Genomic DNA, 13,441 nt, shown 5'->3' with positions numbered 1-13,441 from the left:
AAAATTGGATGCGTTTAAAACACAAGAGTTTTTTCTATTTCTTTATCTTATTTTGTTTTTCTTCATTGCTAGCTTATTGCTATATTTTGCAATTACGTGAAGGTGATCTGCATCTAAACTAAATTTTAATGGGTTTGCCCCTTACCCACGAGAAAGGAAATGAATAAAGCTTGGTACGGGAATAAAGTTTCAAGCAGATTGTGTTTGAGATTAGAGTGAAATGGGGCCTTATATCTTCCAATTTAGAATATTCTTTGACCGCTTTGCAGTTATACTTCGATCGATAACTCATTTAAGGAACGAGTACTTTGTGTAGTAGTAGGTTTGGTCTCACAGGTAATGTGCTGTTTGCAGGTACGAGATCCTGGCTGCCAACGCCATCCCTAAAGGCTTCATGGATGGAAAACAGGCCTGCAGTTTAATGGTGAGCTCGATGGAGTAAAGCGTTTAATGCTTACAAATTTATGCTATTTGAATATTAATTTACTGTGAAAAGGAAGAAGCAGGGTTCATTCCTCTGCTCGTCTCCAGGTAAAGCACCTGGATCTGGACCCTAACTTGTATCGTATCGGTCAAAGCAAAATGTTCTTCAGGACGGGAGTTTTGGCTCAGCTGGAAGAGGAGCGAGACCTCAAACTGACTGTCGTCATCATCGCCTTCCAGGCGCAAGCAAGAGGCTTCCTGGGCCGCAAGTAGGAGGAGCATTAAGACCCAGAAGTCATTTCCTCTACTTTTCGTTGCCTTTTTATAGACGCAGTCATCAGGAAATAACAAAGAAGTCCTGTTGGAAGCTTCAAGTTTGATGTTTTGCCACAATCTTTGTTTGCTTTAAACAACAGAAGGCTCCGTGCCCTAAAGCATGACCAGTTTTATAATTTATTTGACTCTAAATGGGACCAGAATTTTTTTAATAAACCTTATGTCATATTAAAGAAGACTCTAAACTGGTGATTAAGATCATAAACTCATCAGGAAAATGTTTTTCAAAGTCATAAATCCAGTGAGCAGTAGAGTCAATATCCCATAGACTTTGAAAGGCAGTGCCCCCTGCTGGCCATTAGAAAGAATACATGTGTAGGCTGCTTTGTCTTCTGTTATGCATCATTTCTTTACAGTCTGTGATCTCTGCAGGTCTGATTCTTCTTCATGTGTTTTCAGGGCTTTCAGCAAACGTCAGCAGCAGCTCACCGCCATGAAGGTCATCCAGAGGAACTGCGCCTGCTACCTCAAGCTCAAGAACTGGCAGTGGTGGAGGCTTTTCACTAAGGTGATTCAAACAGTTCACACCACCGTCCAGCCAGAGGCCATATCTGTTCTTAAATGTCTCTCAAATACATTTTTATTTAGGTCAGATGAACAAACTTTGCTTCATCTGTCTGTGGTTCAGGTCAAGCCGCTGCTGCAGGTGACCAGACAAGAGGAGGAGATGGGTCAGAAAGAGGAGGAGCTGAAGGCCGCCAAAGAGGTGGCGGCCAAAACTGAGGCTGAACTGAAGGACATTACCCAGAAGCACACCCAGGTGACACAAACTCGGGTTTTAATCTGGGTTTTATCTGAGCGTTAAGTCGTTTTGAGTAAATGTTCTCGCTGTGGTGTTTATAGCTGATGGAGGAGCGGGCGCAGCTGGAGTTGAAGCTTCAGGCGGAGACGGAGCTGTGCGCTGAGGCAGAGGAGATAAGGGTGCGACTGGAGGCCAAGAAGCAGGAGCTGGAGGAGGTGCTGCACGAGATGGAGGCCCGGCTGGAGGAAGAGGAGGACCGCAGTAACGCCCTGCAGCAGGAGAAGAAGGAGATGGAGCAGCAGCTACAGGTTCGTCTCATTATCGTTACAAAAACAAGACATGCAACGCTTTTTTGTATCGCCAATGCAGTGAGTGTGAATCATATAAGACTGAACAGAAGTCCAGCAAATAAGAAGAAATTACAGGTATAAACTTACTCAATGATGAATAATAACTCTGATACACTGAAAGCTTGTCCTCCTGCTGCATCCTTATATTTTCTGTCCGTTAACTTTGCGTCGTCTTCTCCTGCAGCTGATGGAGGCCCACATAGCACAGGAAGAAGACGCCAAGCAGAAGCTGCAGCTGGAGAAAGCAGGTGTGGAGGGAAAGGTGAAGAAGCTGGAGGAGGACATTCTGCTGATGGAGGACCAGAACAACAAGCTGCAGAAGGTATGAAGAGCTTCACGCTCTGCTCTGAGAGAGCGCTTCATTCAGCGTGAATGCTGCACTGCACGCGCTCACATGCGTCTGTTTTTAGGAGCGAAAGCTGCTGGAGGAGAGGATGGCTGACATGAGCTCCAACCTGGCCGAGGAGGAGGAGAAGTCTAAGAATCTGACCAAACTCAAGGCCAAGCACGAGTCCATGATCTCTGACCTCGAAGGTCAGTCAGCACTTTGTTTGTTCGGCTCATGAGCTGAATACAGATCTGTGGTGCATGTTCAGTTTACAGCACGGTGCAGACGATGCAGCAATCACATGTTGGACCGAGGAAATGTTTAAAGCTTGTGAAGTTGGAGTTAAAGGAGTTATTTCAGGAGTGATAACTGACCTTACAGTTAGTATAGAGAGCAAATGTCTCAAGATTAAAATAATGACACACCCGAATATCAAGTTTTCATTCTGCTGCTTTAGCATGGAGTAACTCGTGTCTGTAACATCTAAAGAAATTTGGTTTTTTTGTGTCCAGTGCGTCTGAAGAAGGAAGAGAAGAGTCGCCAAGATGTGGAAAAGGCGAAGAGGAAGGTGGAGGCGGAGCTTGCTGAACTGCACGAGCAGCACGCCGACCTGCAGGCGCAGTTAGCTGAGCTGCGGGCCCAGCTCGCCGCCAAGGAGGAGGAGCTGCAGGCCACACAGGAGCGGTGAGGACTAACATGACGATGCATTATGATACTGACAGGTCGAAGCTTGAAGCGAGGCCATCAAACATGGCTCGATATGATCCAGGAGGGAACCAGTGCATCCAGTTTTGAACTTTATGAATGTAGCTGTTCGGAGAACTTAATCGTACCAGGTCAGATGACCTAAAGGGGAAGTGCTTGTGTTTTATTAGCATAAACATCATGAATTATGTGGCTAAGCACATAAAGGAAATCAAATGGGTCTCAAAAATGATCCCTGTGGCACACCATGCCCAAGAGATGTAGATACAGAGTTGTTTAAATTCTCTCCTATTTGAACAGTGTGAATGAAACCATAGAAAAACTGTAACATTTCTCCAACCTTCATGATTTCCTTTCCAACAATTTTGTCCACAGCCTGGAGGAGGAGAGCAGTCAGCGTGGGGCGGCGGTGAAACGCATTCGGGAGTTGGAGGCTTTGCTCTCAGAGCTGCAGGAAGACTTAGAGGCTGAAAGGGCGGCGAGAGGGAAGGCTGAGGCAGCACGACGGGACCTCGGGGAGGAGCTTAATGCTCTGCGTACCGAGCTGGAGGACAGTCTGGACACGACTGCTGCCCAGCAGGAATTACGGTCTGTATCGTCCATATACGTCGAAATGAACCACATAATTTGATAAGCAAGCTCATTTTTCCGTTATTCATATTCAAAATTAATGAATCACAAATTGAATGTTTTTCATTTAATTTTACTTTTAGCATGAGACTAGCCCTAATCTGTGTCTGCGAAAATGTATATACAGCAACTCTTCATCCCTGGAATGAGATAATCCACAGAAAGAGACCCAAAAGATGAGAAAAGAAATTGGTCCAGCGTCTAAAAAATGCTTAAATTTTTTTCCAGTTATATAAGAACGAGCTTCAGAGCAGGTGTTTCTGCACAGGTATTGGTTAAACATCCATAACAGTTAATGGGAAACGTTGCAGTAAATAAGAGTATCATCTGCATAGAAGAGCAGCTTTGTAAGTTGTTTTAATCAGGCCTCTGCACCATCTTACCGGATGTTTTGTGTTTATGGTTGGCAGGGCGAAACGTGAGCAGGAAGTGGCCATGTTGAAGAAAGCCATGGAGGAAGAGGGGCGGAGCCATGAGGCCCAAATCCAGGACCTGAGACAGAAACACAGTCAGGCTGTGGAGGAGCTGAATGATCACCTGGAGCAGGCCAAGCGGGTCAGTTCACCAAAATCAGACACTTTCATTCATCCGACGTGCAGATATATTGTTTAATATTAGGCACACTGGTACGTCCTTATAAGAGCAGTGAGACAGGTGGATATTTGCACTCATTCAGCATCTGTTCCTTCTGTCCAGGTAAGAGCTGGTCTTGAGAAAGCCAAGCAAGGTCTGGAGAAGGAGTCAGCAGACCTGAGTGCTGACCTGCGTTCCCTCACCAGCGCCAAACAGGACGTTGAGCACAAAAAGAAGAAGTTGGAGGGTCAGTTGAATGATCTAAATTCCCGCTTCAATGAGAGCGAGCGGCAGAAGAACGAGCTGTCAGAGCGAGTCTCAAAGATGACGGTGAGCCATACAAACAATGACAGGAGTCAGATATCAGTAGGCTATTTATAATTACAAGTTGGCTTTTTTCTACTCTTTTCCATCTTCATATTTTAATTCTGAGCTTTGAATGACGGAGAGCACAAGTCCTCTGAAACAAGCTCGTCACCTTCCTTTAAAGGCCACTGTCCTCTGATTAGCTACCAGTTTGCTTTACTTACACAAACGCAGTCAATAAATGGGAAGCTCCGCCTCCTATGAGGAGTGACTGTGGGTGTTTCTTATGACCATATAAGGAAATCAGTGGCAATCTGAAATAAAAGTGCCTGAATCATAATAGTTCCTCTTTAAATGTGATTAAGTAGCTAATTAGAAATGTTTTAGATCCTAATTATAGATAAATGAGAAACTAGTACGTCTAAAATGCACAAATCAACAAATATTGATTTATAAACTGGTTATTAAAGCAAAGATGAAGCATTGTAAACAAACATATTTAGAAGTCAAAGAATATTTTGAGGTAGAAATAAATTAGAATCCGAGTTACCAACAAGTCTCTGGGTTTAAAGGAGATAAAGGATAAAGGCTCATCAGGAGGACAGTATGTGAACAGTTTTAAATATCCAGGCTGTGTTTGTGCTCAACAAGACCTAAACTCCAATCAGAGATAAAGAGGTTGGCAGCAGTAGCTGTAAGCTTTCTGCTTCTTCTACTTAAAGAGAACAAATGGATCTTCATGAAAAGTCACGCTCAGATTTAAAGAGACAATCTGCGCTTGACTTTAGCCGTTGTGTTTACAGTTCTCGTCTCTTCTTCTCTGTTAGTCGGAGCTGGACGGCGTGACGGGTCTGCTGAACGAGGCCGAGGGAAAGAACATCAAGCTGGGTAAAGACGTCTCCAGCCTGTCCTCTCAGCTGCACGACGCACAGGTGAGGAGCGCCGTGACTGCTAAATGCTGCGATGCATGAAGCCCGGTTTCTAAACAGCGTCCTCCTTCCTGTTTCAGGAGCTGCTGTCAGAGGAGACGCGTCAGAAGCTGAACCTGTCTGGGCGTCTGCGTCAGATGGAGGACGACAGGAACGGCCTCATGGAGCAGCTGGAGGAGGAGACGGAGGTCAAACGGGCCGTGGAGAGGCAGGTGTCCAGCCTCAACATGCAGGTCAGCTCTGCTCCGGGTCTCTGAAGTAATCGTTTCAAAGGCTAACTGGGATTTTTCCGTTTAAGTTCATCCTCTCTCACACTGAAGTTCTCATTCTTCTGACTTTTCTCAGCTGTCCGACTACAAGAAGAAGCTGGACGAGATGTTGGGGACGGCGGAGCTGCTGGAGGAAGGGAAGAAGCGTCTGCAGCGTGAGCTGGAGGCGACCAACACAGAGTACGAGGAGAAGGCCTCCGCTTACGACAAGCTGGAGAAGAGCCGGAGCCGGCTGCAGCAGGAGCTGGAGGACGTCCTCATGGACCTGGACAGCCAGCGGCAGCTCGTCTCCAACCTGGAGAAGAAGCAGAAGAAGTTCGATCAGGTCTGGCAGCTCCACAATGGCTGCTTCAGTTACCTACCCACTGATTCCAGTTTTGTTTCCACACGTATTAAAGACGGGCTTTTAGAGAGAGTTTGTCCCAGGAACCAGATGTTCCACAAAAGCTTCTCTCTGTGCTTTTTTGAGCCTGCAATGATCTCTAATGTCCTCCATGTCCATCAGATGCTGGCCGAGGAGCGCACGGTGTCCTGTAAGTATGCGGAGGAGCGGGATCGAGCGGAGGCGGAGGTGCGGGACAAGGAGACAAAGGTGCTGGCTCTTACCCGAGGGCTGGAAGAAAGCCACGAGGCTCTGGAGGAGGCGGAGAAGACTGTGAAGGCGCTCCGAGCCGAGATGGAAGATCTCATCAGCTCCAAGGACGACGTGGGAAAGAATGTAAAACACTGAACCTGAACACGAGCAACTCCTACTATCCGTGGTCAGTATTTCCGATGAAGTGTTTCTGGTTATATTTCAGGTGCATGACCTGGAGAAGGCGAAGCGCGGCCTGGAGGCCATCGTGGAGGAGATGAGGACGCAGATGGAGGAGCTGGAGGACGAGCTGCAGGTGGCCGAGGACGCCAAGCTGCGTCTGGAGGTCAACAGTCAGGCTCTGAAAGCTCAGCACGAGAGGGAGCTGCAGGCCCGCGACGAGCTGGGAGAGGAGAAGAGGAAGCAGCTCCTGAAACAGGTCGGGAAACCTCGCCACCGCTGGTTTTTACTTCATCTCATTTTGTAAACACTCGCACCTCGTCATAATTTAGGTCCTTTAAGAGTTGAGAAGGAGAAGAAGTTTGAATTCTCTGAACTGGCTTCCTCCTTAAACTCGATGATGTTTCTCCACTTTGAGGTCTTCCTGCTTTTTGCTTTAGTGGTGCAGACTTCTCTCTCCCGAATACTGTGAAGTTAATCTGTTTCCTTATCTGGAGAAATAGACCTGGTGGGATGGAGACTGCAGGTAGAGGTTTAGAAAGATTCTGATTCGCTATCATTGATGTAACAGTAAGAACAAAACCGGCCAGTGCACTTACTGAGAACATTTCTAAGCACGTGTCGGGAAAAAAGCCCCAGCGCGAGTTTTCAGACAGCTAATGTTTTCCTCTCGGCGTCCGTCAGGTCCGAGAGCTGGAGTCAGAGCTGGAGGAGGAGAGGAAGCAGCGAAGTCAGGCTTCAGCCGGGAAGAAGAAGCTGGAGGGGGAGCTGAAGGACATGGAGGATCAGCTGGAGGCCAGCAGCAGGGGGCGTGACGAGGCGCTCAAACAGCTCCGCAAAATCCAGGTCAGCAAACTTTTATGGACTTCTTATTTCTCTGAACTCGGCGTTTCTGAAGCCAAGTTGGATATCGAATCATCAGCTAAAGGAATAATTAAAAAGTCCTAAACATAACCACGTTTGAAGTATTTTCACAAGAGCTGAAGTATTTAGAAACCAGTTCAAAACCCCACATGAGCCTCCTCGGTCTCCTCACAGGGCCAGATGAAAGATCTCCAGAGGGAGCTGGAGGACTCCCGTGCAGCCCAGAAGGAGGTCCTTGCCTCAGCCAGAGAGTCTGAGCGCAAGTCCAAGGCCATGGAGGCTGACGTCATGCATCTGAATGAGGTAAGGCCGTCGGAGCTGCTCTAAACGTTGAATTTTTAGTCTTTAGTTTGTATGAAATCACAGAGAGGTGGATCGACCCAATATGGCCACGTGAGGAGGAGCAGTCAGAAGAAATGTGGTGATTTTATACAGCAAGTTCAGCCAAACGCTGATACTCATTATCGTTAGGAGATTAATCACACCTTCCAAGTGTTTTTTAGCACTTTCTGGAACGATAAAGGTTTCAGGCTTCAGCAGCTTTACACTGGTTGTCCTGTGGAAATCGTTTCTTACACTGTCTCCATCTTCCAGGCGTTGGCAGCTGCTGAGAGAGCTCGTAAGCAGGCGGAGACGGAGAGAGACGAGCTGTCCGAGGAACTGGCCAGTAACTCATCTGGAAAGTAGGTGTCTTATATTATTGATGCATTTAAAACGAGGAGCATGAGTCTCATCAAGCTTCAACTTCACTTCCTGGAATTTTAGTCTTTACTTTGGGACGGGAAAAACCAACCATTTGTCATCTCGGGATCATTAATATCCACTAAAGGTCGTCCCAGCTGGCTGTCACTCAGATTTTAAGATTAAATGAAAACATTTCTGAATGTAAATGAATTAATCAGGAATCGGGAAGTACACTGATCCTGTTTTAATTTATATCTCTAGTCTTCTGATGGTGAAATCAAACTCTGACTTGAATGTCCTCGCTCAGGTCACTGCTGTCCGATGAAAAACGTCGTCTGGAGACGAAGATCAGCCAGTTGGAGGAGGAGCTGGAGGAGGAGCAGGCCAACATGGAGGGCCTCAACGACCGGCTGAGGAAGAGCCAGCAGCTGGTAGGTTCACGATCGTCTCTAATCTCTCATTTCGTTACAGCAGCTTCAGGCCTGACCGATGAAGCTGATGCTCAAGTTCAGCTCCTCTAACAGTCACTGGAGGCTCACTGAAACTGATTTTCCTACAGGTGGATCAGCTCGGAGCAGAGCTGGCCACGGAGAGGTCTTCTGCTCAGAGCAGGGAGGGATCCAGGCAGCAGCTGGAGAGGCAGAACCGAGAGCTGAAGGCCAAGCTGCAGGAGCTGGAGGACCAGGGCCGCTCCAAACTCAAGTCCACCATCACTGCTCTGGAGGCCAAACTCCGAGAGGCCGAGGAGCAGCTGGAGGTGGAGAGCAGGTGAGGGTGCACGGTGGGAAGAGGAGCGTCGATCCCAAACTCAACGTGTGACGAGCACTGAGGAGATGATTTTGTGCCACTTTCTTGTGCAGAGAGCGGCAGGCCAACGCTAAGAATCTGCGGCAGAAAGAGAAGAAACTGAAAGATTTAACGATCCAGATGGAGGACGAGAGGAAGCAGGCGCAGCAGTACAAAGATCAGGTGACGCGAGATCAAAGGATGAATGACAGTTTAGAGTTTTGGTCATTTAGAAACTGTAAATAAAACCGTGTCTGCCCCCTGCAGGTGGAGAAGAGCAACGTGCGGGTGAAGCAGCTGAAGCATCAGCTGGAGGAAGCGGAGGAGGAGGCGCAGCGCGTGGCGGCAGCCCGCAGGAAGCTGCAGAGGGAGCTGGAAGAGGCGACAGAGTCCAACGACGCCCTGAACAGAGAGGTGGCTTCGCTCAGGAGCAAACTCAGGTAACGAAGGAGCACAGAGACGTTCGATAAATACGTCACACCCACCGCGAAGCAAAACTAGAACAATGTGAAGTTTTTTCTAGAAGTTTGAAACAAGATAAATGAAAATTGTTTCCTCTCGTATCTGCTGTTCCACAGTGGGCGGGCATAGTAAGTATTGCCGCATTTTCTTATCGTGCGATGAGTACACACCAATCAGGCGTGACATCATAAACACCTGTTTGATATTGCGTTGGTCCCCTTTTCCTGCCAAAACAGCCCCGAGGCTGTGCTGTGGTAGCTGCACCAACAACACAGTCCTGTCAGCTCTGAGGCGGGGCCTTCATGGAGCAGACGTCTTTGTCCAGCACATCCCACAAACCCTCGATTGGATTGAGATCTGGGAATTCGATGGCCAGGTCAACACCTCAAACCATTCCTGAACCATTTCTGCAGCTTTAGCCTGCTGAAGGAGACCACAGCCATCAGGGAGTATCGCCTCCATGAAAGGCTGTACATGGTCTGCAGCGATGCTGCAGTAGGCGTAACATCCACGCGGATGCTGGGGCTCCATGTTCTGGTCTGCAGCTGTAAAAAGGACAAAATGTTCACCTGCTCTCTGATATATCCCGCCCACTAACAGCTGGCGCCATGAAGAGAATCAGTGTTACTCCTCTCACCTGTGTGAGGTCATAACGTTGTGCCTGATCAGTGTATGAACAGTAATCCCTCATTTACTGTTTTGTCCTCTCTTGAATCTGAATGTTGTCACTAGGGCTGCCACGATTAGTCGACTAGTCATGATTACGTCGACTATCAGAATCGTCGACGACTGATTTAATAGTCGACGCTTCGTTTGAAGCTTTGTAAGATCACAAAAGACGCAGGAATAAGTAGTAGGATTTAAGAGTGTAATAACGGACTGAAACAGAAGATGGCAGCACTGCATGTACAAGGATGCCAGCTGCCGTTAAACCCAGAAGAAGAAGAAGTCGTATCCCAGAATTCATAGCGCGGCCCTGCCCAGTTTCCAACAATGGCGGCAGCTAGTTAGTTTTAATATTACTCTTATTATTCTTTCTGGGTCACAAAATAAACGTTTAACATATTTTCAGGTGAGAATGTAGCTGTGTAAACCTCAAATATCTGCTCAGTTTATCAAGACGCCACATATTTTTAAAAGCGCTCCGACGTTTTCGGAGACGTCTGTTACCCACTAGCTCGATAGCTAGCCGGGGGCTAGGCTAACTAGAGCCGTGAGAACACCGGACTCCCGGCAAATCGTTTTCAAACCCACCGCCGTCTTTCACTACTCAGGTTAAACATGATATATAAGTCACTTAAATAACTTAAATATGTTATTGTTTGGCTTTTTTTAGTATTTTATTTGTTCCTGAGTAAATCGGTTTGGCTGAGATTAAAGTTATAGTTTTTACAAAGCTGAATAAACGTCAAGCAGACAGCTGATTATCAGAAGTGTGAGATGCTCGAGAATTTACTCCGGTGTCCTGTTATATTTTAGATAGCAAGGAGTTTATTAAACCGAAAAAATCTGCAAATTTCATTTAAATTTAATAAACTATCATCTTGTCTTTATTTTTAGTTAGCACATACCTTAAACACTTAAAGCTGTAAGCTAATGATAGTTATATAAGAGCAGATGCTGCTGGTGCAATAAGCTGTAGTTTTACGTCAAATGGATGATGATCTGATTAGTTGACTAATTGCAAAAATAATTGGTGACTAGTCGACTATCAAAATAATCATTTGTGGCAGCCCTAGTCCTCACAGAGAGGATCTCGCTAATATAGTCACACTGCACAGAAGCCCCGCCTACCTTCTGGTTAAACTCGTCTTTAAGATAGACAGCCAATCAGAAGAAAGGTGGAGGAGCAAAACGAACTTGTTTAACCTCCTGGGAGTCCGTAACAGACAAATTTGGAGGCATTAGCTACTCTAGCAGAAAAACTACCTGTCGAGGTGTAGTCATTAAAATCTTCCTGTTTAGGTGGAGATGCCAAAAGTTACTTGACCAAATGAAATGCTGGAAACTAGTTGGTTAGATTTGGTAAGTTAATAACTTTAAAACACTGATCGAGTCACCACAGCAGGTACGCCAACTAGTTTTTTCACTGGATGCCCCAAACAGATGTGTGTCCTCCGGGTGTTGAGGTGGGGATCTTTGGTTAATCCTGCGCTCTGACAGGCTGGAAGCATCGGCGCCCTCTCAGTAACCAATCAGAGCTCAGCTTTAACAGGACACGTCCCTCATAAATGAGCCTCAGTGACAGTATCCACAAATCAAAGTGTTTTGTTGTTGAATGTATCGAACGCTCTCGTGTAGCGGCTGAGCGTCGAAGACGAGCTCACTTGTGATTTTAAATTTCCTTTTCCTCCTTTCATGTCTCGCTGCTCTTGTTTCACGCTCGTCTTCAGGCGCCTCTGATCTGCAAACTCAAAGCCTTCTGGGAATGTTCTCCTCTTCCTCAGCGGGCTTTTTTTTTTTTTAAACCTCATCTTCCTCACTGCTCTGCCTCCAGTTTACTCCTGCTTCAGGATTTCAGGCCCTACCTCTTAATTACTTTGCTTTGCAGAAAGCCATTTCCTCTTCCTCTGCCGTCTTTCCTCTCTTTCTGACCCTCCTCTTCCTCCCGATGTGTCGGGTGTTCCCAGGCGTGGCGGCAGCGGTGCTGGTGGGGAAATGTTGTACAGCAGCTCCACTCCTCGCAGCAGTGGTGGCGGCAGCATGAGGAGTTTGGGGCTTGGAGGGAGCATCAATCGGAGGAGCAACATCAAAGAGAACTCGGTGGAGCTGCACGAGGAAGAGCCTCCCTCACCCGCCCGCACCCCACCTCTGGAGCCCCGTGCCGAGGTCTACACCTGCTCCCCCAACGAGTAGACGACTGGGAGCAGATAAAGAAGTGTTTTAGGAAACAACCAAGCGTAGAGTCACAGGAGGAGCTGGATATTTAATCAATATATGGATTTATGTTTGAAGCAAATAGTTTTGTTTTTAAGTTATTCCAAACACACTGAGGGACAAACTGTGGACGGACCAAATTTATCCCCAACAAAACAAGAAAAAAAAGTCATTTAATAGCCTGAAGCTACAATTTAATGTCCCAGATATTAGAAATATTAGTGCAAGTATTTCATACTTCATCCATACAATTCTACCAACCTGTTAGTCTGATCATTTATTTATTTACTTTTAATTATTTCTGACACTAAAAGTCAGTAAAATGTTATTTTATGAGCAAAAACTCTCCAAAATGTTCCACTTTCACTTCCTCAGTGTGAGAATTTGTTTTACTGAGAGCATTTTAAAGCCTCTGTGCCTACGCTTTTACATTTTATACATAATAATCTGTGAGATTTGAGACCAATTTAATTAATTTATGATTCTTTGTGGATGAATTTCCCTTCTTTTGTTGTTCCATAAATATGCACATATCTCCAATTATTATTTTAAAAACCATTTTATCCCTGCAAATACATGTAAAACACCACAGTAAGGTTCTTAAATTCACCCAAGAACTCTTAAAGCTGATTTTAATGGGTTTGTTTCAGTCTTTAAGATTTTGGGCCCCAAAGCTGCAGCTCCATTAGTCCCTCGAATCCAATGCCGCTCTAGTTTATAGAAATATAGAAATGAATTTAATTGGTAAAATTTAATTGGCATCTTCTGTCCAAATAACCTCCCACCACATGCTGGAGTTAAAAACAAACAACATGAACTCCACAAATATCTGCAGCTTTGCATCTGAGCCTGTTCATCTGTCCTGACAGCAGCTCCATTAGACGTGCTGGAGAAGAATTATTAATAAATAACTGGTGGAAAACATTTAAATCTTCTCACTGTTCCAGCAGTCTACGCTCATATTTCTAATAATGAGGTGATTATGTACAAGAGTCCCTGTGAGCCCAGAGCTCCGGCTTCAGGCTGCTCTAAACACTTTATCACAGTTTGCTCATCTCAGGCACACAAGCCCCACACACCTGCTGATGGGCAGCCAATCAGAAGAAAGGTGGACAAATGGGAATCGTGCAAAGCTCCTCAGGTGCAGTCTAAGAATCATAACGTGGAGACAAACATGAGCAGATGTGTCTACAGTGCAACACTGCAGCAGTTTTTAGACCAACAAAGAAGCTTTAAGATGAATAAATTAGCTCAATAGTTCTGTTAGGAGCACTCCTAACCAACAGATGGCAGCATCACCCTTTATTAAAGGTCTACTCAGCCAATCAGATGCAGTGAAACTGCACAAACCCAAAAACCAAACCTAGCAGTTTTGGAATATCTTCATTTTCATTTACAGTAAACTGTTCTAAACTGTACAACA

The 13,441-nt window shown here is 46.0% G+C and overlaps 1 protein-coding gene across 1 annotated transcript in view; it reads left to right on the top strand.

Annotated features, from left to right (window-relative positions):
- LOC102777962 (uncharacterized) overlaps positions 1-12,371 on the top strand; it is a 29,452-nt gene extending 17,081 nt beyond the window's left edge. Inside the window, exons 20-43 of the mRNA XM_006801929.2 lie at positions 355-424; positions 532-692; positions 1,159-1,267; positions 1,388-1,519; positions 1,603-1,809; positions 2,036-2,173; positions 2,262-2,385; positions 2,692-2,863; positions 3,260-3,472; positions 3,925-4,069; positions 4,211-4,417; positions 5,221-5,325; positions 5,403-5,555; positions 5,668-5,916; positions 6,097-6,309; positions 6,392-6,604; positions 7,030-7,191; positions 7,384-7,512; positions 7,804-7,892; positions 8,201-8,324; positions 8,453-8,661; positions 8,754-8,862; positions 8,947-9,119; positions 11,772-12,371. Coding sequence (XP_006801992.2) covers positions 355-424; positions 532-692; positions 1,159-1,267; positions 1,388-1,519; positions 1,603-1,809; positions 2,036-2,173; positions 2,262-2,385; positions 2,692-2,863; positions 3,260-3,472; positions 3,925-4,069; positions 4,211-4,417; positions 5,221-5,325; positions 5,403-5,555; positions 5,668-5,916; positions 6,097-6,309; positions 6,392-6,604; positions 7,030-7,191; positions 7,384-7,512; positions 7,804-7,892; positions 8,201-8,324; positions 8,453-8,661; positions 8,754-8,862; positions 8,947-9,119; positions 11,772-11,997 — 3,832 coding nt within the window. The 3' untranslated portion in view covers positions 11,998-12,371. The remainder of the gene's footprint in view (positions 1-354; positions 425-531; positions 693-1,158; positions 1,268-1,387; positions 1,520-1,602; positions 1,810-2,035; positions 2,174-2,261; positions 2,386-2,691; positions 2,864-3,259; positions 3,473-3,924; positions 4,070-4,210; positions 4,418-5,220; positions 5,326-5,402; positions 5,556-5,667; positions 5,917-6,096; positions 6,310-6,391; positions 6,605-7,029; positions 7,192-7,383; positions 7,513-7,803; positions 7,893-8,200; positions 8,325-8,452; positions 8,662-8,753; positions 8,863-8,946; positions 9,120-11,771) is intronic.
- The last annotated feature ends 1,070 nt before the right edge of the window (positions 12,372-13,441 follow it).

Source organism: Neolamprologus brichardi, chromosome 4 (genome assembly GCF_056152115.1).
Source record: "Neolamprologus brichardi isolate AB-2024 chromosome 4, ASM5615211v1, whole genome shotgun sequence".
Classification (NCBI taxonomy): Eukaryota; Metazoa; Chordata; class Actinopteri; order Cichliformes; family Cichlidae; genus Neolamprologus; species Neolamprologus brichardi.
This window is presented reverse-complemented; position numbering and strand designations above follow the sequence as displayed.